Below are 26,515 nucleotides of genomic sequence, written 5' to 3'. Positions count from 1 at the left end.
ATTCATTACCTTACTGGTTAGAGGAGCCCTCTCAGCTCCTGGCTGCTTGGAGCACCAACCAAGCAGGCACCAGGTTGTTCTTGGTTGACTGTAACATCACCACCCTTAGTATGATTGATGTTTAACAGTTGTTAAGTTGAATACTATAAAGTCATAGTGTCCTCTACCTGCTTCTGCTCCAACACTGGCCTAAATGGAGAGATGGAGACCTTCCCTGGGGGGTGAGGGGTACCCTGCACTGCCATATCTTGTCATATTAAACTTGAAATGAGGCTAGACCTAACCTAGGAAGTCATTCACGTGAGTCATTATAAATCCCAGACAAATCACGCATCAGATTTTCAGATTTAACTGGATTCTATATTTATGCTAAAGTTTCTAAGAGCAACAAGCATAAAATTCACCCCCTAGTGAAGTGACACCTTGACAGTAGGGACTCCATTTTAGATCAGCATAGACTCCATCTTGAGAAAGCACCTACACACACACACACACACATCGTGAGACTATGGTCTGAAACTAACTATGGTCTAAAACTTAACACCATAACAGCACACTGCATCCCGCTTGGTAGAGCATAGAAACTCCCTAGCATGATTACTCAATCTTAAAACAGATAGCATGCACCTGGATTCATATTAGGATTCTAATTTGTCTGCATCCCACATAGGTTTAGGTTGACACCTGGACTAACGTCAAGACTGTAGTCGGTATTATCAACATGGTAATTGATATCAGTTTCACATATGCTTTACGTCAGCTTGACCCTATTTATTAATCATGGATACCCACCCCCCTCCGTGTGGCTTTCGCTTTTATAAACCTCATTGCTTTGAGCTTTGGGGTCAAGAGTTCTTTAGGGCATGAGCCTGCTCTCCACCGCCTGGCAATAAAGGACCCTCAAATTTTATCAATGTGTGGTGCTCCTCTGTTTGCACTGGCTCAGACACAACACTGGGGATAAAGTTAGCCGAAGTCCCAAAGTCTCCTGGGTCGGTGTCAAGTGGCACTCTTCCATTTCCCTGCAATTGCCACTGCATAGCTGAGCAGAACACACTACACGGTGCAGTAGCCTCTCCACATCAGAAGGGGGCCACAGCAAGCAAACCCCTTCGCCTCTCTCCATCTCAAGTGTCGACGTCTTACTCATTCCACATGGTCTTAAAACACCCTAGAAACAGACGCGGTCATCGAAAGCAGAAGAAACCTGCAGACAAGTCCAGACACGTGCACTAAGGAAGCCTTATGGATTCACATTAGAAGTCTCCAAAGCCAGAAGCATACATCGGGTCCCTTTCTTCTGACTCCTCTCCTCTGGAGAAGCGGCTTAGAATAATTCAGGCAAACGGCCATGGAATAATTGCATTAGTAATAAGAACCTGGTAGCAAAGTAGAGTGGGGATTGCCATATTAACTTCTACCTTCAGGGCTTTCTTGGAGGAGTTCAGGCGGCACTTTTTCACCTCAGGAAGAAGAAAAAAAAGCTATTTTCTTATACTTTTACTTAAAGAAATCAGAGGCTAACTTAATGCTTTCATACACTCCCTAATTAGAATAAATTACAAGTAATCTTTTACTTAATAAGTTAGATAGTAAAAATGTACTTGCAAACATTTTAGTTTCAAAGTACGTTTTTCAGCCAAATGGTCCCTTTCATACATACAGTACTGCCTGGCTGTAGTCAGTTGAAGGTCTTTTCTGTTAGTTAGCTTTTTGCTGCTTTCACTAAAATAGCTGACTGGGGCTTCTTGGAAAAGGTTTGACTTACGGTTTGGTGGTTCACAGGTCAAGACAGGGCAGCCTCAGCAGCCCGGCCTCTGGGGACCCCTGCGGATGGTGAGCCAGGAAGGAGAGACCTGGGGAACACGCTTCCTCTGCCCTCTGGGAAGTCGCTCTTTATAGAGCCAGCTCGATCTGCCCACGGGGCTCCCCCCTAGCAACCTAATCAATCCAGGCACTTCCCAAAGGCCCCGCCTGCAGACCCCTGCATCCTAATCCAGCCACTGTTGACACTAATCCACTGTGTGGGGTCCAAAAGTCTGTATGAGTTTTGGGAGCCCAGCCTTGTCTGATCCACGACAGTTCTGTATGTTCACGAAGTGGCTAGTTCCCAAGTGTAACATCAAATTGTTCCCCTGAATGTATTCCTTCCTTACTACGTGAAAAAGACCACCTGGTTGTAAAAGCTACTAAAATGATGCTGCTTTTCAAAACTCGGTCAGAACCACTGGGGTCTCCTGGACAGAGGCATGAGGAATGACTAAAGTGGAACTGGTGAGGAGGATACCAGGAACGAAAGAAAAGACGGGAGAGAGAGGAGGGAAGGAAAGAAAATGCAGGCGGCGGTTAGAGGAAGGAAGAGGAAACAGTAATTAAGAGAAACTCCAGCTCTCTGCTGTGGCCTGGGAAAGCAGTAGAAGATGGCCCCTGAAGCTGCGTGGGAGACCCAGAAGAAGATCCTGGCTTTGGATAGGGGTCAGCTCTGGCCTTTGCCAACATCTGGGGAGTGAACCAGCAGATGGAAGACCTGCCTGTCTCTCCCTCTGTCTGTAACTCTACACCTCAAATAAATAAAAATCTTTAATGAGAGAGAGGGAGAGAGAGAGAAACTGTGAGGAGGAAGAAATGAGGGAAGGTCATAACATTTACAGAAAAGTATCCTGTGGTAAGGGGGCGAAATCTGCTTTGCTTCAAAGTTAACCCAAGAGGCAGAAATCCTTACAAACGGATACACACTTCTTTAAAAACAGGCTTTAAAGAGGCAAAAGAATCAACGATTTACCCTGTCATCCCTATATGCATCAAGTAGTTGAAGGGTACGTTTCTCATCACAGGTGTGTTGTTCTGGGCCCACAAATGACAAAGCAATAATTAGAATTTCACCATTTTGTAACCTATAATGATATAACCTATGTAGGCAATGCCAGATACTAGCTGCCTTCTAATAAGATGCACAGTACTACATTACCAAAAGAAATACTGAATCTGATGAAGCCTCTTGCTCTCACTCCCAGTGTGAAGGGAGGAAAAAAAGCAAAAACCATGTTAAGTGAGAGTTCAGGGACACAATCATCAAAATCCTGCTGTAAAACCTACGAGAAATGAGCTAAACACTCCAATCAAAAGGCAGAGACTAATGCTCTTTCAATCCCTTTTCAGTTCTTACTGCAGACACTTTAAATACAAAGATACAAGGAGGGGTAAAGTGAGAAAATGGAAAAAGACATTCCAAGCAAACAGTAAGCTCAGCAAGCTAGCACGGCCACGTAGAGGCAAAATGGGCTTCCAAGCAGACTCTTAGAGATAACGCAGGAAATTTTACTGTGATAAGAGTGAATACATGGAAAGACAGCAAAAAATATAAATTTAGGCCTCATAAAAGGTCTCCACAGAACAGGGTGGAAAAACTAACAAAGGAAGAAAGACACACGCCCACAATCATAGTGGGAGATGTTAACTCCAAAATCCAGGAATATGGAAGGACTGAGATGATACTACCAAGTAACCGTAAAACCTCTGGAACAAAGAACCACAAAGATTCTAAAATAGGGAGAGTGGGCGAGTGTTGGTTAGGCATTTATCTGTCTCCTCTTCTGTCCCGGTTTGTTAAGCAGTCATCAAACTTAATGACTAAGCACAGGTTTGCCACAGACTTGGAGAGAACAGGAGGCGTTTAAGGGAAGGGTGGCCCATCTTTCATTTACACAGCTTTCAAACTTCAGTAGGTCTGCAAAGCCCTTTTCAAGGCCGTGATCTCATTCCAGCCTTCTGCTATCCTTTGAAAAAGGCAGCCCACGTTTTCTGGGCATTCCCAGTTCACAGAGAAGTTGAGCTCAGAGGCTGACTTGCCAAGGGAACAAAACTGCAGGTCCGCGGCCCGGTCCAAAGGGTGGATGTGTGTTAAACATCGTCCACTGGGACAGCAGCACCAACGATTTTCTTTCCTGCAAGTAACTTTCTCCCAACATGTCCAAAAACTCAAAAGGAATTTTATAAAGGGCATTGGCTCCTCAGTTAAGAATCAGGTTTTATTTTCACACACTCCCTAAAATGACACAGTCAGATTACCAGGCTGGACCCAACAGAGGACAAAGTTGGAAAAGCTCATCCTAATATGAAACACTCCTTTCCGGCCTCCTTGGCGGGCTATGTTGACCATGTTTCCAGCTACCCATAAAAATTTATCAACTTGTGGTTTAGAAATAAATTTCAAAGTAAGCATTCTGCAGAAAACATGCAGATTTACTCTTCCAATGAGCCAAACAGAGACATTACAGATTGTATCATTCTTGTACTTAGAGGATAAATCTTAAGAGTAAAAATACTATTTTTTATTTTAACAAAATATGGAGGGTTTGATAACTAGAAAACTTCATTGAAGAGTTTAGGATTAAAGTATCAATATTGAATATTTAAGAACTTCTCCAGTATACTCTATGACAGCTGCATAGTGATTTATGAATATGTCTAGAGTTAATATTCACATCTGTGTTCTGTTCTTTGTAAATGCCTTTTATGATTAAAATGTTTAAAACTAAATACATAATTTGAACATGTGCCTATTTGTCTGCTTACTTAGATACTGCAGATATGTTTTATTTATACCCTCGCTGCATTCCACTAAAGCAGAGGTTCTTTAAGGCCCATGGGGGACCTTATCATTAATGCTACTGGTGGTTTATCTAGGAAAAAATATATGCAATCTAAGAATACTCTTCATTTTTTTCTTTTTGAAAAACACAAAAGGAAAAGTAATTTGACTTTTTAGTTCCAATTGTATTCAATTTGCTTATGTAAGGTCAATGTTGTAAAATCTCTTCAGATTTTTACAGAACCTGAATGAATAAAATGTAAATTGCTACTTTCTATTTAGAAAAAAAAAAAAAACAAACAAACAACGGGCTTTTTACAAATCAAATGACCTTTATTGAAAAACAGAAAAGGAGGGATGAAAGAAGGGACAGATGGACAGACAGAAACACGCATGTTCCCCTGGAAAACAGGCCGATGGGTTCCTCTACCAGGCAGTCCAGACTGAGCGGGCAGGGCAGTCTGGGCTCTTCTAGCGTCACTGGCACGCTTGCTGCGGACGCCCATTAAACAGTGCTCTGTACAATCATGAGACACAAGACTGATCTGACCGTTACATTTCACACAAGCTAGGAAGGAACTGTCAAGGAGTAACAACCCAATTACTCTCTCTGGCTTCTTTTCATTCTGAATCAGTAACACAGAAGTAACGTCTCCACAGCCCATTATGCCTTCTCTGATCCCCCTGCGTCCCCAATACTCCTGCTGACGGAAGGCGCTGAGGCAGCATGTACCAAATGCAGCACCGCTTCTAAACCTAACGCGCGGGAGGCAGGCAGGAAACCCAAGTTCAGGTGTGCTTAAGCACTCAGTTGATTTCTCAGCTATGCAGAGGTCTTTTGAATGCACACATTGCCTTTTATCAAGCCCTTCATTTTGCTTTTGTAAAAGTAGGTTTCATTGCATGAGAATCTCAGAGTGGGTGAAAAACCAAGACTGCACAGTTTCCAAGCCTAAAATAACCAGGGAGGGAGAGGAGGCAAACATGAACATACATTTCAGTAGAAAACTGATCAACACAAAGCCACACAGGTAGTATGCTGAGGACAGAAGAAACTGCATACGATGGCTTATGCTGACTTTAAAACAACGAAAAATCCAAACTCCACACAGGTAAAAACAAACGCCGTCAGGTGTGCAGTCACCCATGGAGGTCTTATGCTACCGATCTGATTCACCTTCTATTTCTGTAGCTCAAAGGACTTCCTTACCAGGACCCTGTTTGAGCATCACCAATATTAACACGTAGGTCAGAATCATAAGACCAGTAATTCCATATTGATGTGCTAATCTGAGATAACAAACATGTAGTCTTTCATCCAAAAAAGGCCATTTAATATCTGATCCCAATTATTCTTCCAAAAAGGAGGGAGAGAAGGTGCTTCAAATTGCACTAAAACACAATGTTTAGAACAATTAAAAATATCTGGAAAGAAAAAGCAAAGCTCAATAAATACGTAATAGACATATATTACAGGAAAACAGGAGAAAATACTGAAGCTATGCTTCAGTACCATGGAGATGCACAGTAGCCTGTGTTCACTTCCTAGATTGCTCTTTGGATACTTAATTCAAAAGTGTGCAACACAATTAGGGAGGCTTTGCCTTTAATTTAGCTCTGAGAGAAGCATGAAGGGATATAAACCCTAATCACAGGCCACTGCAGATCATTAGAGCAATTAAGAACAAAATCACAGTCTTGAAAAACCTTTCACACAAAACCACTGTCATCCTTTGGATCCAGGCTTCAAACTGGCAAAAACTTTGGGGTTCTTAAGGGCAAGTGAGAGTTCATTGAGGAAGGAAACAAAGTGGGAGTCTCTCTCAGATTTCTTTGACTCAAAAATGACAACAATGGTGAAGTGAGGCTCTGGGCGGGTTAGGAAGTAGGTGCTCTGAACTTTGTCATCGTAGAAGTGGACCACTTTCTCCAGGCTGTTCAGGTCAGACGTGCGGTCCGTCATGATCATGATGACATTGGGCCAGTGCATGACCGGCCTATCACTGGGCAGAGACACCACAGCTGGATACTGGTCCACACCCTTCGGGGCCTCTCTGTACGAGTGGGGGTGGTGATAGCCATGACCCTGAAAGCTCTCGGAACCTCGGTTGTCAAAAATTAAGGACACGTTGGCAGCGTCATATTTCCTGATGAAGCTGGAAATCTTTCCAAAGAGGTCGGGGTTGGCTTTTGCAGTCAACGTTTTCATTTCCGAAGCAGTCGTTTGCCGGCTCAGCGCCTCATGGAAGTAAAAGCTAAACTTGGCCAGCAGCATGTTTTTGAGTTTCATCAGCCAGAGGAAGAGGTGTGGGGGCTGAACTGCCTTCTGAGACTGGCCTCCGAACAGATGCTTCTTGGTCTCCCGCTGCTTTTCAAAGATCTGGCCCCAGGTCTGCAGCTTGGTGTGAGCGCTGTGGAGATTAACGAGAGAGGGGAGGAACTTCCACTCCGAGACCTGGGCCTGGGCCTTCAGCAGATGGCTCAGGACATCGACCTCCAGCTGAAAACTGCTCTCCAGCGGACTGAGGATCGGGTGGTGAAACCTGAAGTGGGGATGGAGATTGGTAGCAATCAGGAAGGGTGGTATTGCCAGTAGACAGAAAACAATGGGGCCAGGCAAAGTTATATTCTAGGGCAGGGGAAGGAGGGATAAGAATTCCATGTTGGCTTTTTAAAAATTCTGATATAATTTCACCATTTCAGAATTATATCAACATCACATTCTCCTATGGGAACAGCCTGGTGGTTGTTTTGATTTCTTTGCTCCAGATGAGAGCAGTAACTACCTTCTTTTCAAATACAGAGAAATTAAAATAACTATAATCCTTTAAGTGATCATTCTGATAATTGTAGGAGGAGCTCTATCAAAACAAGGCATCCTCTTTTCAGGGTGTGGTCCTAAAGAAGCCAAAGTTAAAAACAAAAGTCACTTAAACATGGGTTAAATGTGTACATAACATACATAAACTATTTACCGCCCACGGTACATTCCAAAAGATGTTAAACCTATTTTCGCAGGGAACAATAAGGCTATAAATGTAAATCTGAAACATAGCACGTAATCAATAAATATTTATTGAAGGAATATAGCTTTATCAGACAGTCCTTATTTAATCCTACTTCCCAAATTCCCTTCATATTTTACTATTTAGTTGTGCTGAGAATAAAACGATGGCCAAGTAAGGAATATCTAACACGTCAATCACTTTCCTTTTATCTTCAGATATAACCTCCAGTCCATAAAAGACCTTCAAGGCCCTTCTCAACATAAGTTACATTCCTTTCCTTTTCCTTTTCTTTGGATATTAGATACATAATTGAAAACACAACTGACATTATGAAGACATCAAGACAACATTGCAGTTTCATTTCTACTTGTCCTCCACAAAATGATTTTAAAACTATTTGACCATAACCTACAGTAAGAAATACAATTTAGGGTTTTTCTTCTCTTGCAGCCCCTCTCCTTGCGGCTCTGGCTGGAGGTCTCCAACCTTAATAAATCTTGCTTTTAAACTCATGACAAGAGCCTAGGGTGATTACTGACACCATAAACAAGAGTGACAATTTGTTAAGTCAACAACAGGAGTCACTGTGCACTTACTCCTCACGTAGGATCTCTGTCCTTAATGCGCTGTACATTGTGATTTAATGCTATAACTAGTACTCAAACAGTATGTTACACTTTGTGTTTCTGTGTGGGTGCAAACTGTTGAAAGCTTTACTTAATATATGCTAAATTGATCTTCTGATATATAAAGATAATTGAAAATGAATCTTGATATGAATGGAAAGGGAGAAGGAGTGGGAGAGGGGAGGGTTGCAGGTGGGAGGGAAGTTATGGGGGGGGGGCACTGTAATCCGTAAGCTGTACTTTGGAAATTTATATTCATTAAATAAAAGTTTAAAATAAATAAATAAATAAGTCTTGCTTTTAAATGTCTCTGCCTGTCCACTTGGAAAATCTTCTTCCATGTGAGACAAGGAACCAAGGTCATCAGGGCCGGTGCCATGGGGCATAGCTGGTAAAGCTGCCGCCTGCTGTGCCAGCATCCCATATGGGCGCAGGTTTGAGTCCCGGGTGCTCCACTTCCGATCCAGCTTTTTGCTATGGGCTAGGAAAGCAGTGGAAGATGGCCCAAGTGCTTGGGCTCCTACACCCCTGTGGGAGACCTGGAAGAAGCTCCTGGCTCCTGGCTTCGGATCAGTGCAGCTCCAGCCATTGCAGTCATTTGAGGAGTAAACCAGCAGATAGAAGACCTCTCTCTCTCTCTCTCTGCCTCTGCCTCTCTGTAACTCTCTACCTTTCAAATAAGTAAATAAATCTTTAAAAACATAAAAAAGAAATACAACTTAGATTGTGAACAATTACATATACACAAACATAAATCAGTTTTATTTCATATTTACCTTTACCAGATTACTACTCACTAAATTAATTTTTACGAATCACAAATTATTACCATGCGACCCTGTGCTACTTCACAAGGGGTGAGGGCGCAAGAGATGGGGCCATGTGCTCTTCCAGGAAGAGGTAAAGAAGGCCAAGTGCAAAGACCCCAAGGCCAGTGAGAGTGCGACCCTCTTTCAGTAAAACTTCCTCCTGATTCCTCAGAAAAGTTTCTTCTGTTCTCTCCCAGGTCAGGTCACGCCCCCTCACTTTATCCTCCAGTTTCTTAGTACCTGTTTTGAAACTGACTAACCTGACCAAATAATCTGCCAGGGAAATTGGGATATACTGTCACCCAGCTTTAAGTTCTTCTCCTAATGGAAGTACCAGCTGCTTTTCCCTTCACTGCTGCATTTCTAGAACATATGGCATAAATAGGAATAGGGTAAATGTGGTGACCCACTATGAATCCAGTCTGCTTCACTCATTCTGTCTGCTGTATGTGAGCTAAACAGACATCTGTGACAGTGACATAGAATGACTAAGGGCAGTTCCTTCTGTGTGGACCACTTAAGAGTTTTTAGCTCAGTCTTGCTGTGAGAAAAACCCAGTGTTACAGTGTCTGTCGGCCTGGTCCAGACGCCTCTGTCTATCTGATCTTTACACTCTTCCTAAAGATCCAAAGTACTTACAGAGGTTGTAGCAATCACCGTAGCAAATGGTCTCATTCAATGCACGTTCCCAGAGGCCAACAAATGTTGACTGAAGTACTTGAGTTCTGCCAACCACATGAGGACCTCAATGGAGACCTGGATGGAGGTCTGGGTCTCTTGCTTTGGCCTGGCTTGTGGGCATTTGGAGAGTCAATCAGTGGATGGAAGGTCTCTCTTTCTCTTTCAAATTAAATAAATAGACAAATATCTAAAGGTGAAGGGAAGAATTTGCATTTACTGACAATATCTTATGCTTCAGGCAAATGTTATGATCTAGCCACTGAGAGAGACAATTTATAGGCCTGAGCCCATTTACTTAAAGATTTATTTCATATACTTGAAAGGCAGAGTGACAGAGAAAAGAGAGACCTTCTCTCCACTAGTTCACTCCCCAAATGTCTGCAAGTGGACCAGGCGCCTGGAACTCCATCCAGGTCTCCCACATGGGTGGTCCAAGTAGTGGGGCCATCTTCCGCTGTTGTCCCAGGCACATTAGCAGGTAGCTGGATAGGAAGTAGAGCAGCTGGGACTAGAATTGATGTGCATATGGCTTACTGGTGTCATTGGCAACGGCCTAACCTGTACCATGAGGATGGCCCTCCTGAGCCCATTGAACTTAATCATTTCACTATTCGTGAGATGACTGCTTCTCACACAGCTGACTCTGCTGAAGAAGATGCTGGTCGCAAATTAAACAATTAGAAAAGAAAAACCACATGTGTATCTAGAGCTTCTTTAAAAAAAAAAAAAAGATAGTTTAAACCCTAATTAAAGAGATTATGATTAAGAGAGCTCATATTAGGCAGGACACTATAAGACAGAAATTGATTGTCATTTGATAAATAAAACATAGTTTTACAAGAGAAAATAAGCAATGTTTCCACCTTTTATACAGTTTACCCTCAATATCCTTCAAGATGGAGAAGTTAAAAGGTTGGTGAAGCTTCCAGTCTAATAATTTTCTGAAAGAATCAGTAAAATAAGACAGATCCCAAATTGTCTACCTCTTGTGCTTAATTAATTTGCACTCTTCAAATATTACATGGTTTGGAAAAACATTTTAAAAAGTCTGAACACACATACACAACCCCACTACAATGCTGAGTCTCAAAATCTTTGAATTGTAAGACAGGTTCCTACCACCTTAGCCTGTAAACCCTCTGACAACATTTCAGCTTTGATATCACAACACAGGTTAGGCATTCCTAAGCCAAAAATTTGAAATCCAAAATCAGAAATGTTTTGAGTGCTGACATGACACAAGTAGAAAATTTTATACCATGAAACTTTTTCTCATGTACAAAATTTTTTAAAATATTATATAAAGGGTAAGTGTTTGGCTTAGCAGTTAAGACACCAGTTAAAACACTTGCAATCTCTGGGGCCAGCGCTGTGGCAATGCAGGCATCCAATATGGGCACCGGTTCGAGTCCCAGCTGCTCCACTTCTGATCCAGCTCTCTGCTATTGCCTGGGATAGCAGTGAAAGATGGCTCAAGTCCTTGGGCCCCTCACCCATGTAGGAGACCCTGAAGAACCTATATTCTACAATTGTGGGTTATCCAGAAAAATGTGCCAGGGAGTTATGAATATATCAAGATTATTAATCATAGAAAAATGTTGAGATTGAAAAAAATTCTATTACAGATGTTCCTCAACTTATGATGGGTTATGCCCCCCAAAAAAGCACTGTAGTTTGAAAATATACAAAAATGCATTAAGATGTCTGTTTCATTTCTTTCTTTTTTTAAGATTTATTTATTATTTGAAAGTCAGAGTTACACAGAGAGAGGAGAGGCAGAGAGAGCGAGAGAGGTCTTCCATCCGATGGTTTACTCCCCAATTGGCCGCAACAGTGGAGCTGCGCCGATCCAAAGCCAGGAGCTTCTTCTGGTTCTCCCTCGTGCGTGCAGGGGCCCAAGGACTTGGGCCATCTTCTACTGCTTTCCCAGGCCATAGCAGAGAACTGGATCAGAAGTGGAGCAGCCAGGTCTCGAACTGGTGCCCACATGGGATGCCGGCGCTTCAGGCCAGGGCGTTAACCCACTGTGCCACAGCACCGGCCCCAGGATGTCTGTTTCATTTCTATACATTTTTTGTATTCTTTATTAACTATCACATATCAGAGAAAACAGATTTAATTTTTTGGCACTGGCCTATTTCACTACACATAATGGTTTCCAGTTGCATTCACTTTGTTGCAAAAGACAGGATTTCATTCTTTTTTTTATGGCTGAGTGGTATTCCATGGAGTATATATATACCACATTTTCTTTATCCAGACATCAGCTGATGAACATCTGGGTTGATTTCATATCTTAGCTATTGTGAATTGAGCTACAATAATCATGGGGGTACAAATAACTTTCATATGATGATGTTTTTAGCTCTGTTTATACTCCTATGAAACTACAGTCTTTCTACATTTTACTTTTGAGCATTATGGTTAGTGGTGCATTAAGTCTACAATTACATAGTAGACAAATTATTTTATTTATTTCTAATTTTTATTCATATAAAGTGAACAGATTTCATGCATTTCATAGGTACAATTCTGAGAAAATAATCATACTTCCATCCCTCTCATGTTTTTGCAAAAATTAAAAAAACCAAAAAGAAAAAAAGGAAAGAGGGATATTGTACCTAAGAAATACATGGAATCTGTTCTCTTTATAGTAATAAGATATTCTTAAAAATGCATTAAGCCGGCGCTGTGGCTCAACAGGCTAATCCTCCGCCTTGCGGCACTGGAACACCGGGTTCTAGTCCCGGTTGGGGCGCCGGATTCTGTCCTGGTTGCCCCTCTTCCAATCCAGCTCTCTGCTGTGGCCCGGGGGTGCAGTGGAGGATGGCCCAAGTGCTTGGGCCCTGCATCCCATGGGAGACCAGGAGAAGCTCCTGGCTCCTGGCTTCGGATCAGCGCAGTGCGCCGGCCGCAGCGTGCCAGCCGCAGTGGCCATTGGAGGGTGAACCAATGGCAAAGGAAGACCTTTCTCTCTCTCTCTCTCACTATCCACTCTGCCTGTCAAAAAGGAAAAAAAAAAATGCATTAAATGGGGCTGGCGCTGTGACTCACTAGGTTAATCCTCTGCCTGTGGCGCAGGCAACCCATATGGGCGCCGGGTTCTAGTCCCGGTTGCTCCTCTTCCAGTCCAGCTCTCTGCTGTGGCCTGGGAAGGCAGTGGAGGATGGCCCAAGTGCTTGGGCCCCTGCACCCTGCATGGGAGACCGGGAGGAAGCACCTGGCTCCTGACTTCGGATCGGCATAGCTCCGGCTATAGCGGCCATTTGGGGGTGAACCTACGGAAGGAAGACCTTTCTCTGTGTCTCTTACTGTCTAAATCTGCCTGTCAAATATTTTTTTTAAAAAATGCATTAAGTACCCAGGGCCTAACAAACATAATGGTCTAGCAACACAGCACACTGCAGCGTACTGGTTGTTTCCCTTCTTGACTGCAAGGCAAACTGGGAGCTGCACTCACTGCCACAGCCCAGGATTACAAGACAGAATCATCCACATATTGCCAGCCCAGGGAAAGATCAAACATCAACATTTGCACTACAGTCTCTCCTGAATACACATCACTCTCACATCATTATAAAATCAAATAATCCTAAGTCAAACCATGCTATATCAGGAACCATCTGTACAAATAACACTACTGTTATTTTTCTACTGCTTCTGTCAGAAATCATCAGTTACATCCAGTGCTCTCCTTGAAAGGCCATGAATTCCCTGGACAAACCTTCAGAACAAGCTCTTCCATAATATATATTAAAAGTGTTTAAATGTTCAACATTTATTAAAAATGAATGTGGATGCCGAAGCTATTTTTCATCTTCAAGAAGAGCTAAAAACTCAGGCTAACATTAGTCCACCACGGCTGAAAGAGGCTAACAGTCTGCAGAAACTGAAAGCAGCATTGTGATGCCTCATTCCCTCATTTCTCAGCTGTGTGCCTTACAACACACAGTACAGGAGATCTGCTAAATGGTTGAAATCCAAAAACATACACCTACGTTGTGAAAGCAAGCTTGGAAGACTCTGCAGCAGGAGATGTGGACGACTCCTGGCAGGGAATAACTATTCTAAAGGAAGGGAAGGGGGGCTGTGGAAAGGCGGGGACCAAGAGACAAAGGACGGACTTAGGAAGGAAGGCAACAGAAAGGTTTGTGTAGTCTTCTGACCACACAACACCACTTCAGAAACATTTTTTTTTCTTTCACAAATCCACACCATGGAGTTTCCTTCCAAAAGAAATATGCATGTGAGAAGTTAGCAACCCAATGAAAATAAAACTCTACCACAACAATGTGAATGTACTAAACGCCACAGAACTGCACACTTAAAAATGGGTAAATGGTTAAGTTTATGTTACATATATTTTACAATGATAAAATTGCCTGTAACTGGGGCTGGAATTGTGGCGTAGTGGGTAAGGCCACTGCCTGCAGTGCGAGCATCCCACATGGACACCAATTTGAGACCTGGCTGCTCCACTTCTGATCCAGCTCCCTGCTGTAGCCTGGGAAAGCAGTAAAAGATGGCCCAAGTGCTTGGGGCCTTGCACCCATATGGGGGACCTGGAAGAAGCTCCTGACTTCGGACCAGCCCAGCTCCAGTCATTGTAGCCATTTGGGAAGTGAACCAGCAGATGGAAGGGCTCTCTGTCTCTGCCTCTGCCTCTCTGTACCTCTGCCTTTCAAACAAATAAATAAATCTTTAAAAAGAAAATTCCCTGTAACTTCCTTTTATTTAAAACAATTGGTTTCCTAGTTCTTAGACCAATACCTTAAAAATACAAAGACAAGTCAGCCACAAGTTTACCCAAGACCTTCTGTGGTACAAAGAGGTATTTATATCAGATACAAAATTAAAACTAATACATTTATTAGGAAGGATAAAAATAACAGTACAGAGGAAGGGACAATTCCTTCTAGTTGAAAGACTGTGGGGCCAGAGGATACAGCTTTTGAGTTGGGCCATGATGAGTACAGGGGCTGGCACTATGGCGTAGAAGGTAAAGCTACTGCCTGCAATGCTGGCATCCCACGTTGGCGATGGCTCAAGTCCCAGCAGCTCCACTCCCGTTCCAGGTCTCTGCTATGGCCTGGGAGAGTTGTGGGAGATGGCCCAGGTCCTTGGGCCCCTACACTCGCATGGGAGACCCAGAGGAAGCTCCTGGCTCCTGGCTTTGGATTGGCTCAGCTCCAGCCATTGTGACCATTTGGGGAGTGAACCAATGGTTGGAAGACCTCTCTCTCTGCCTCTGCATCTCTGTACCTCTGTCTTTCACACAAATAAATAAATATCTAAGAAACAGAAAATATCATGTATACATTAGCCAAGAGGTGAAAGCAACCCCAAATGCTCAAAGATGGATCAGAGCAAAAACAAATCCTTAGAAAATACAGAAATACTGCCATATGCCACAACATGGATGAAACTTAAGGACATCATGCTAAGTGAATAAGCCTATTAGAAAAAAGACAAATACTTTATGGTTCCACTTACGTGAGGTATTTAAAGTAGTCAGACCTACAGAAACAAAAGTAGAATGGTTCTTGCCAGGAGATGGGGAATCCTGCTCAATCGGTTTTGGCTTTCAGTTTTACAATATGAAAACATTTCAAAGTTCTGTTGTAAAATAATTTGAATATATTCAGCACTATGGAACTGGATACTTAAAATGTTATGCTGCAGTGGGTGCTTGGCCTAGTGGTCAAGAAACCTGCGTCCTATATCAAGAATGCCTGGGTGGGATTCCAAGCTCCAGCTCCCAATTGAGTCTTCTGCCAATGCAGACTCTGGAAGGCAGCAGTGATGCCCATGTGAGTGGGTTACTGCCACCCACTTGAGAAATCTGGATTGAGCTCTCAGCTTCTGCTGGAACCCAGCCCAGCCTTGGCCATTGTGGGCATCTTGGGGAATGAACTAGTAGACAGGAATTCTCTGCCTCTCTGCCTTTCTCTGTCTCCATGTCTCCATGCCTCTGAAATACATTTCTCAGAATTTCTTTATATTCTAGCTATAAAAATCACTGAATGGTATGTTATTCCCATACTGGAAGAGATTTTTTTTTTAAGCTACCTAGAAAACACAGATGACAGCTCCTTCTTTCCCTGAAAAGTATTGTTTTAAATATCTCATTCTTGGTTTAGGAGAGTATTAATTTTCATTTATAATCTACCTTCCAGTTTTGTTTTAACCATGAAACAGAAAGATTATCCAAAATCTTTTTTAAAACTTAAATGTAGGGGCCGGCGCTGTGGCATAGCTGGTAAAGCCGCCATCTGAAGTGCCGGCATCCCATATGGGCACCAGTTCGTATTCCGGCTGCTCCACTTCCAATCCAGCTCTCTGCTATGGCCTGGGACAGCAGTAGAAGATGGCCCAAGTCCTTGGGCCCCTGCAACTGCGTGGGAGACCCAAAGGAAGCTCCTGGCTTTGGATCGGCGCAGCTCCGGCCATTGCAGCCAATTGGGGAGTGAACCAGAGGATGGAAGCCCCCACCCACCCCGCCTCTCCTTCTCTCTCTGTGTAACTCTTTCAAACAAATTAAAAAAAAAAAATCTTTAAAAAAAAAACCTTAAATGTAAAACAAGTTTTATAGAAACAAAGTTCCACCGATGCTTCCATAGGGGAAAAAAAGAAGAAAATACCCAATTTTTACTTCTCCTCAAAAGTATTCAAGGAATAACAGATACTCTAGTGAAGATGGCCTAAGTACTTGGGCTCCTGCCACACATCTGGGAGACCTGGAAGAGGCTCCTGGCTCCTGGCTTCAGCCTGGACATTTCGGCTATTTGGGGAGTGAACCAACAAATGGAAGATCTCTCCAGCTGTCCCTCTCTGTAAATCTTTCAAATAAATAAAAATAATAAATCTTTTTAAAAAGAAAAGCACACACACACATCAGTGAAGTTCAACATCCAGTATATCTTAGTGTTGACATTTTCCTCTCATATACTGCCCCCGCCACCACCTTTAGTTTTTTAACAGACAATGTTTCAGTATCATAGAGAACTTTGAAAACGTTGTTCTCTGGGCAAACATCTGGAATTGCTAAATTGTACCCTTGGAAGAGGAGGAGGGGCCCAGGAATGGGTATTTTTCTTCTTTTAAAAAGATTTATTTATTCATTTGAGAGTCAGAGTTACACAGAGAGAGGAGAGGCAGAGAGAGCAAGTGAGGTCTTCCATCCGATGGTTCACTCCCCAATTGGCCGCAACTGCTGGAGCTGCGCCGATCTGAAGCCAGGAGCCAGGAGCTTCTTCCGGGTCTCCCACAGGGGTGCAGGGGCCCAAGCACTTGGGCCATCTTGTACTGCTTTCCCAGGCCATAGCAGAGAGCTGCATTGGAAGTGGAGCAGCCGGGACTCGAACTGGTGCCCATATGGGATGCCAGCGCTTCAGGCCAGCACATTAACCCACTGTACCATAGCACCAGCTGGAAATGGGTATTTTTCTTAAGAGTCCCAGAGAGCTCAAACCTCTTTTACATTAGTGTTTGGGAATCACTGCATGAGCTCCGTTCATCCTTAGGAATTAATAGCCCCCAACTGTAGTTCAGTTTGGGGCTTAATTGCAGAAAGCTATTTTATTTAAAAAAAACATATACACTCAGATTCAAGGATGAAATAAAATGTTTCCAAGAATATAAGTTAGTAAATGGTACAGAAATAAAATGAAATGTATGTATTTACAGGTACAAACTACGTCTCAGAATGACAGCAAAAACTCACTATCTTAGTTGCCCTTAGGAGGAGGACTAAGTGGCTACAAAGCACAAGTGCAGGATGAACACTATTCGTGATCTGTTCTTCTGTACTTTATAAATTCTAAGGCATGTGACTGTATTAACTATTCAAGAATACCTAACATTTAACAGATACCATAAAGATCAAAGAGATATGACAACAAAAATAACTATAAAGGACACTTTGGGGACAACTGGAAAAATCTGAATATGGACTATATAGATTATACAGTGGCAGAAAAACAGTGTTGAATTTCTTGAATGTAAAAACTATGTTATGATCAAGTATCATGCTTAGAAGAGAGAATCTGTGTGTTTAGCAGGGAGATATCATAATACTTGTGTCTTACTTCCAAACTGCTCAAGGAAATAAAACCATATAAAGCAAACATGGCAAAATTTTAATAGTATATGATTTAAGGTGAATGATATTTATGTTTACTGCATATTATTTGTTTTTCTAATAAATGTTTTACTGGTATTTAATTTATGTATTGCCAAATTCACTGCCTGAAAGTGTAAAATTCACTGGGAAAATACTAAAATTGGTTTTAATATATTCCCAGAACTGCACAACATTACCACCATTGATTCAGAAGCCTCGTGATTCCCAAAAAAGAAACCCTATGCCCACTGGCAATCACTTCTCCTTCTCCTTCAGTTCCTGGCAACCACTTCCTGTATTTATGAATTTATAATGTACTTTCTGTGTCCATGTCATCATTCTGGACATTGCACACACAACACAATATGTGGTCTGATTCTTTCACTTAGCGTATGTTTGCATAATACATTAACCAAACTTCTTGTGTTTACAGAGAATACAAAACTTATGTTTTTATGCAGTATACAGCTTATTCCTAGCAAGGAAATGTAGTGTTTGTTATGTCTTCTGAAGAAATGATCTTATATATTGACTTGCAAAATGATCAACAGAGAGAAATTATTTATCTGGACTAGATAAGAAGCATCATCTCAATTTTTTTTGAAGACTTATTTATTTACCTGCAAGGCAGAGAGTTATAGAGAGGCAGAGACACAGAGAGAGAGAGGTCTTCCATCCGCTGTTCACTCCCCAGTTGGCCGCAATGGCTGGAGCTGTGCTGATCCTAAGCCAGGAGCCAGGAGCTTCCTCCGGGTCTCCAAGTGGGTGCAGGGGCCCCTGGGCCGTCCTCTACTGCCCGCCCTCCCCCGCAACCCCCCGGCCACAGCAGAGAGCTGGATCAGAAGTGGGGTAGCCGAGACTCGAACCAGCGCCCATATGGGATGCCAGCACTGCAGGCAGTGGCTTCACTTGCTACGCCACAGCGCCAGCCCCCATCATCTCAATTTTTGATACAAGCAATGATAAATACAGAAGAGTGCGTTCTTGTCACCACCTCCTTTCCCACTGTCTTGTAACCACTATGGCCCCACTACCACCCCTCAGACTACCCTATCAGCCTGCTATAGTAACCTTCCCTCCTGTAACCACTCCCTTCACCATCCCATTGCACACATCAGTGCTACATCTTAGCCTGAGATGAAAATGAGAACATGATACTCCTCCATTCAAAAGCATTTTATGGTTCCTCACTACTTATATGAACACACTCTCAACCTGGGACACAGCTATTCACTCATTCACTCAACAGACATCTATTGAGCACCTACTGTGTGCTAAACTCTGTTTAGTCTAATAGTTAAGATGTTTAAGCTCCACATCCCCATAACAGAATATCTGACTTTGATACAGGGCTCTGGCTCCCAATTCCAGCTCCTGCATTCTTTAAGGTCTGCATTCAACTCTGGGAGGCAGCAGTGACAACTCCACCAGTTGGGTTTCTGTCACCCAGGTAGGAGACCTGAATAGTTTCTTGCTTCCCGCTTTAGCAGGCACAGCCCCAGGTGTTGCAGGCATTTGGGGAATGAACCAGCCAATGGGAGCTCTTCTGTCTCTAACTCTCAAATAAATTTTAGAAGAATTAGAAATGAGAATCTACTTCTTAAAGACTCATCTCAGATTCTACCACCTCCATGAAGTCTCTTATTCTACCTAATAGGTTCCCTCCCTCCATTCCATGGATCATATGGGGATATTCTTCATTTGGGAATGTAAATCAACACACTCACCTTTTCTTTTGAAGCAAACATGTGAAGCCATACATCCAAAGGAGTGGTAATCTTCAAGAAACCACTCTCTTTTCAGCCCAAAATAGAATCACTAAACACCTACTATATGCAAAGCATTATGCTAAGCTTTGGCAACAAAAATAAAACTGTATCACTCCAATGATGTTCACAAGGCTTCTGAAATTCTGAGTATTGTCTTTTGGGGCTAAAGAACACACAACACGTTGTCACCAGTCTCATCGCCTGGTAAGTAATAATTTCCTTCAAATAAAATCAATTTTCCAGTTGATCAACGACTTAAAAAAAAAAAAAAAAACTGAAGCTTGGCTCCACATATTGGCTATCCATATAAATCTTAAATATGCCATCCTCAAAAGCAGCTGCCAGCCTGCTTCCACTAAAGAAAGTTAAAACAAAGTCAAACTATGTGCCCCAGACTCTGAAGGTAGTTTTAATGGTGTTCCAACAGATTGAGGAACAGCTACACCAGAGGAATAAGCAGATAACTCACTGCAGTGATTACTCTGAAGAGGACAACATTTATTGAAATAGTGTTTTGTTAAAAATCATATTGTTGGGGGCTGGCGCTGTGGCATAGCGTGTTAAGCCATTGCCTGTGACGCCAGCATCCCATACAGGCTCCGGTTTGCATCACAGCTGCTTCACTTCTGACCCAGCTCCCTCCTAACCTCCTAAAGTAGTGGAGGATGGCCTTGCACTCCTGGCTTCGGATCAACCCAGCTCTGGTCATTGCAGCCACCTGGGGAGTGAACCAGCAGATGGACAATCTCTCTCTCTCTCTCTGTAACTCCGTTTTTCAAACAAATAAATGTTTTAAAAAAACAACACTGTGTTATATACATGTCTGGTGTTGTGTGAACTCTTTCATATGCAGTAAAATCAACTTGTCAGGAATGCAACATTTAAGGATAACTTCATTCCTGGTCTTTTGTGATCACTTTGATCCAACGTGGAGTTAACTAAGCACAAAGAAGATGCCAATATATAACTGTTAATTAATTAATATCTACAAGATGCCATACCTTTCTCCTCCCTGCTAACTGCACTGTAGATTTTCATAAGAAGTGGAGAGGCTCCGAGCCAGTGTGGGATTGAGAAGGCTGCTGTGCCCTGTCCCGCTCCGCCCTCATACTGACCTGGAGCTGTATTTTTTGAGGATGGTGTCCAAAAGGCCAACGAGCTCTTCCGCATTGATGAACTTCTGTGTGCTGAGTGTGTACATCTTCTCATAGAAGTCTGCGATCTCCATGCGGGCCTGGACAAAGAAGCAGAGCTGCTCCGACAGGTGGGAAAGCAGTTCTTCCACGTGAGGCGCTGTCCCGCCCTGGGCACCGCGGCCAGTCACCACCTTCTTCAGCTCGTTGTGCAGGGACGTGTAGATGGTGCGGATGGAATCCTTCCTGCTGAAGAACGACTGGCCTCCTGGCAGGCAAATGACAGAAGCACAGGACAAGTGAGGAAGAGGGATCACGAGTACCAAACACTTCCCAGCAACAAACAGAAAGAACCGGAAGCCACCAAGCTCAGTGAATTCTCATGGAGCATATTCTCTGATGGCCATGACTGGGATACAAATATTTAAAGAGTCATAATTTCACAGAGGGATAATCTGAGTGAGTGCCTGGTACAATTCATTAGGGTGGCAATGGATCCATGTACAATTTTCTTACCAAATCTCCCCCATTCCACTTGAATGAGGATTCATATTTATTTCAGAGCACAAGTAACTAGCAAATGGCATTACTCTAGTTCCCAAAACCTCCTTTCACATAAATATATTCAAAACAGAACACCCACTACTACAAAACATTGTTGCTATTCCTGGTAAATCAAATATTTTTTGTTCCTGTTTTTGAGTTACATTTTTCTTTGAATCTTATCTTGTAGGGTATACCAGGAAACAAAACACACACACATGTACACATGTCCCCTTTATATAAGAACACAGAGGAGAGGTATTCCAGGGGGAAACTAGTACTTTAAAACTGCTTACAGGGCTGGCATTAGAGGATATAACAGAATAAGTACCACATTACGAATCATTAAGGCCAGGAGCCAATGATAAATAACTGCTACTGTAACTCAGGGGTTCCAAAGGAAACCAGCAAAAAAATACGCCTAAATAAGTCCTTATGACACTCAAATAAATCCTTATGACACTCCAAAAAGCACAGACATCACTCACTTTTGTATTTACCCATGATCAGTTATATTTTTAACGACACCCAGCTTCAAAAATGTCTTCAACAATTCTGCACCCCACCAAAGGGCCAGAGGCAAGACATGGGAAGAATGAAAAGAAACAAAGCAGATAAAAATCTAAGAAGCTGGTGACAGTTCCAATTTTGTAATAATAAACTGAGAATGTTTTAATGCATTTCTTACTATTCTAATCATATTAATTAGGGATGAAAATTATTTATCAAGGCAAAATAGCCTCTCAATAAATCAACCATTTCTCAATATTACTATTATTTTTGGTGAAAGCACAATGATTTAACTAGCAAGGAAAGCTAAGCATATACAAAGATAAAAATGAAGCAACTAGTAAATTCCTAAAATACCAGCACTTTTTCATTCCGTTTTTTTCCCTTCAGAACCTACTCAATATTATTTTCCAACCCATTTCTTTCTCCAAGAAATGACTCTAACATTCTTACATCTTAGGCAAACAACTTGTTCCAGTTTACGCAGGACTTTCCTTACTGCTCAAAGTCTGGCTTCCTAGGAAACCCTTAATTCAGATTTTAAAATAAAGTGCCACATCCTGGGAGCCCCTCAACCCCGAGCAAACCTGGATGATTGATAACCCTAACTTCCTATTGCCCCAAACTACTCATACTTAAAAAACTGTTTTTTCCAATGCACCGTTTAAACAGACTGAGTAGTATTCACATTATTTCTTCTATTAACAGCAGCAAAAACCTTATGGTACAGGGGGACTGTGACGCCAACATCCCATACAGTGCCTGAAGATCCTGTAGGGTCTGCCTCCTTCCTGTACCCACATTGTCTAGTTCTGTTGATTTTTGTCAAGTGATTGGCATGGAATCAGAAGGTCCCTGGGATAAAAGATCTTAAGTCAGAAAGGTAATAAGAATATCATGTAAAACTCAAAAGCTCTGGAAGTTTGAAATATTTGGTTTCAAATTCCAGCTCCCAAATTTGTAAGCTGTGTGATGTGCCTACTATGTCACTACTTTGAGCCTTAGTTGTTGTTGTTAACATAAAAGTAGCAATAAAGAAGACAAAATGAAATAACATTTGGTATGCCACATGCCTAGACGAAGTACATCCTTGATAATGCTAACCTCTTCCACTTATAACTGCTCAAAGAAACTTCCCCAATAATACATAATTGAGTTTCTGAAACTCTGGCAAATTAGGAGCTTCAAGCACTGTAAAAAGAAGAGTTAATTCATTTGACAGATAGGTGATTTCAGCAACCCACGTGCTCCCTTCCACAAACAGGGTGGCCTTGGTGAAATTTTTCACTTCCTGTCTTAACTACCCTTATCTGGGAGAGTGGAAACACTAAACACAAAGAGCATCTTTAACAGTTTACCAATAACCAAAAACCACCAGGATGTGAAACCAAGCAAATCGAAAGCACCAAAAGGAAGAGAGAAGCCACTGATGCCTTTGTATCAAAGCTCTCAGGGACACAATCCAGGTTGTTTCCAACCTAGGTTTAGAATATCCCGTGGGGATTATCTTCCTTCATTCTGGGGAAAAAGATGAATCAGAAACACTCATCTGCCTTCCCTTTTCAATATTTTGAATTTATAAAATATGAGTTACTTCCAGAAAGTTCTAGCTATGAATGCTCATTATTTCTCAAAAGTTCAACAGTTTTATCTCACATCATGAAATTTCCAGTATATTGAAGAAGCATATAACAATCTTAGGCTTTTTACTGTAAAATTTCTTGGTAGTGATAATTTTTAAACATCTGATCTCAAGTCATTTTCTATTATGCCAAATTTAAGCAACTTGAGGCTGAAGAAACTTTCCAGTAGTGAAACAAAGTAGAGAAAACCTTCTCAAATCCTCAGGCATCCTTTCCCCAAACAGTATCATTCTCCCCTTAAAATAAAAGGAAGGCTTCAAGAGATGAGCCCTGTCCAGAGTTGGTCAGTAACAGGGCCAAACAGAAACACAAGGCTCCCTGTCAGGTCTGTTGTGGCTCTGAGGCCCACACTTATATCTATAAACAGGATTCACTGCTAAGGCCCTCTTACACCAGCTTCAGCACTGAGTTGAAAAGGATTCACTTTTTACCTGAAATTTGCTAAGAGGGTGGATATTAAGTGTTTTTTTAAAAAAGAAAGAAGTGGGGAGGGGGAGAGAAACAAGAAACTGAGGTAATGGATATGTTCATTAGTTTTACTGTGCTGATCTTTTCACGATGTATATCAAGACATCAAGTTGTACAGCTTAAATATAAATAATTTTTATTTGTCAATTATACCTCAATAAAACTATGCTTAAAATTTCTTGAAAGTATGCAGAAAATTTTTGTTTTGCTTTTTTTAAAGAAAATCACATACACATTCTAATTAGCAAAATAGCTGGGAGAACATGGGAATGCTTTTAATGGCAACACAAAAGTTTTTTCCCAAGTTTGTAATAAAATGGACCATCAACCTGGTAATAGTGAAGTCATAGTGTAAGCATACTGATTTCCCACATGTTCCAGAACCAAACAACTTAAGATATTTGCAAAGCTAACGTTTAAATTCTGGAACTGTATGTGTCAATGAGATAAGAAATATTAAACACAACATTTTCAGAAAGTTCATTGGGAAGTCAGGAGGTATCTGGGAGTCAAACAGTGCCTGGGCATGTTTCACAGTGTGAACTGTTGTGTGGGTCAATTTCAAGGCACAGCCCTCAGGCTCACCCAGGCCAGCTGGGGTTCAAGCACAACTAATCCTGTTAAAGCAGTTGTGGCCACTTTACCAGGCACTCGTCAGTTCTGCTTACATAAAAACCTGGCTCATACAATCTAAAACTGGAGTAGCAGATTTTTAAAGTGGAATTCGTTAATAATTCTTTAGGAAATCCAATTGAACTTTCTCAGAGCAGATGCAAAAGTGTGTGTACACCTATATTTGAGGAGTAAATCCACAGCTTTCATCAAACTCCCATGAGTGAACAAAAAAAAAAAAAAAAAGCTAAGAATCACGGCATTTGGAATAATGTGGGGTAAGTCTAGAATAACCAAACTGTCCAATATGCCCATTTTCAATATTACAGCTAGAATCCTTTCTTCATTTATATATATAAAACACATATATCATATACAGCACTGTCATATTTTATGCAAATGATAATCATGTACCTATATTTAATAAATTACATGGATACAGACTCAGTCTGACAGTTCAAAGGAAGGTATTCTGGTTTGGGACCCACCCACACAACTATATAGGATTTACTGATGTTCAAAAGCAATTACAGCAATTGCACCCTTGTGAGAAGTTTCCCACTGGCAAAAGGGGAGGAAACAGCACCCATGCCTATCTGACCGGTTTCTGCCACTAAATCAACATACTAAATAACAAGTCATTATCTGAGCAGCCAGGCAGAAGCTGGGCTCTCTAAAAGCCCTACCCCTCGGGTAAGCGTTCAAAGAGCAAGGGGATGCGAACGGTCAACACAAGGAGTGGAGAGATCAGAATGTAACCTCCCTCCAGGTTTATATTTCTAGTCTCGGAACTGTATGTGTGCGATCTCCATTCACACCAGACCCCGTGCCTCTGACAAAATTAGAAGTTCTAAAACAGGCCAAAGGCATTCAAACGGGATCCGGACACATTTATGGTTTGCATTACTGTAAGCAGTAATACTTTGTATGCACAACTCTTGGCTCCTTCTCCTCCACTCACGCTAATTATTTCTACCACGGAAAATCAGTTGAATCGGGTCTTGCACCTTATTTTTCAGGGACAAGATTGACATGGGGTGCTGAGTATTTACCATTTCCCCCCTTATGTCTGCTCTGCCTAGCGTTAGGCGTATTTCCTGCCTTTCCTGCCCCACACTGAGTGACTCCTTCGTTCATTAAGTCTGTACGGAGGGGCCCGACTCCATCTGCAACTCGCAGTGGCTTCCACCTCGGAAGGCCAGCCAGACCACAGTACTCATTAAACACAACTAGGTGGTACCGCCGAGCTGTGCTTCTCCGGTGGCGGCGTCGCTAGTTAGAAGAGGACACGGACTGTGCTTAACTTCTCACTCCGGCACCAAGCAAGGCCCGAGGCGAGACGGTAAATCGCGCGGCAGGGCCCCGCAAGCAGCCTTCACCCGGCCGGCCCATCTATCCGCAGCGAGCCGGCGGCCCGGAGGGGCAGAGACAGGAGCCCCAGGCCGCGCCGACCGGGGAACCGAACCCCCTTTCCTTCCTCCTCGGGGGCACGGGGGGGCGGGCGGAGGTACCTAGTTTCTGCCCCAGGTAGGTGAGGCTGTGATAGACCTTCTCGGCCGCGGCCAGGTGCGCCAAGGCCGCCAGCAGCGACAGCCAGCTGGCCCCCGCGCTCTTGTTGGCCTCGCGTTCCTTCTCCACATTGTCCTTGGCCTTGTCGTAAGAGAAGATACCCAGGTGAGAGAAGAACGTCTCCAGCACGGCCTGTTCCACCGGGACCGGGGCGGCCAGCGGGATTGCCTCCCCCATGCGCGCTGCGCTCCAGCTCGACCCACGTGGCCCGCTCTCGCACTTCCGGGTTCGGAGGGAGCAAGCGGGCGCACGGCCGTGCGTGCGCGTGACCGCCTCGGGCGGCGAGCTGCTGAGCGCGCCCCCGCCGAGGCGGCGCCCGGGCCTCCCGGGAGACGCAGATAGGAGCGAGGGCAAGGAGGAAGTAACCGTTCCCGGGCTCCTTCAGCCGTCGGCTCCAGCTGCGCTAACCATTCGAACCCCAACCGTGGGAA

The 26,515-nt window shown here is 42.8% G+C and overlaps 1 protein-coding gene across 1 annotated transcript; it reads right to left on the bottom strand.

The window, feature by feature from the left end:
• Positions 1-4,906: 4,906 nt before the first annotated feature.
• KICS2 (KICSTOR subunit 2) lies at positions 4,907-26,287 on the bottom strand. The gene is made up of 3 exons (XM_062203308.1): positions 26,027-26,287; positions 20,722-21,007; positions 4,907-7,134 (listed from the first exon to the last, which is right to left on the bottom strand). Exons 1-3 carry the CDS (start codon positions 26,259-26,261, stop codon positions 6,318-6,320), a joined length of 1,338 nt encoding a protein of 445 aa, XP_062059292.1. The 5' UTR covers positions 26,262-26,287; the 3' UTR covers positions 4,907-6,317.
• Between the last annotated feature and the right edge of the window lie 228 nt (positions 26,288-26,515).

This window comes from Lepus europaeus, chromosome 10 (genome assembly GCF_033115175.1).
Source record: "Lepus europaeus isolate LE1 chromosome 10, mLepTim1.pri, whole genome shotgun sequence".
Lineage (NCBI taxonomy): Eukaryota > Metazoa > Chordata > Mammalia > Lagomorpha > Leporidae > Lepus > Lepus europaeus.
This window is presented reverse-complemented; position numbering and strand designations above follow the sequence as displayed.

Excerpts from the sequence above, each read along its gene's own strand:
- KICS2 (XM_062203308.1), bottom strand. The coding sequence starts at position 26,261 with ATGGGGGAGGCAATCCCGCTGGCCGCCCCGGTCCCGGTGGAACAGGCC. Across the intron at positions 21,008-26,026 it reads CTACCTGGGGCAGAAACTAG|GAGGCCAGTCGTTCTTCAGC; the intron begins GTACCTCCGCCC and ends TTTGCCTGCCAG. Across the intron at positions 7,135-20,721 it reads CTCAAAAAATACAGCTCCAG|GTTTCACCACCCGATCCTCA; the intron begins GTCAGTATGAGG and ends TCCCCACTTCAG.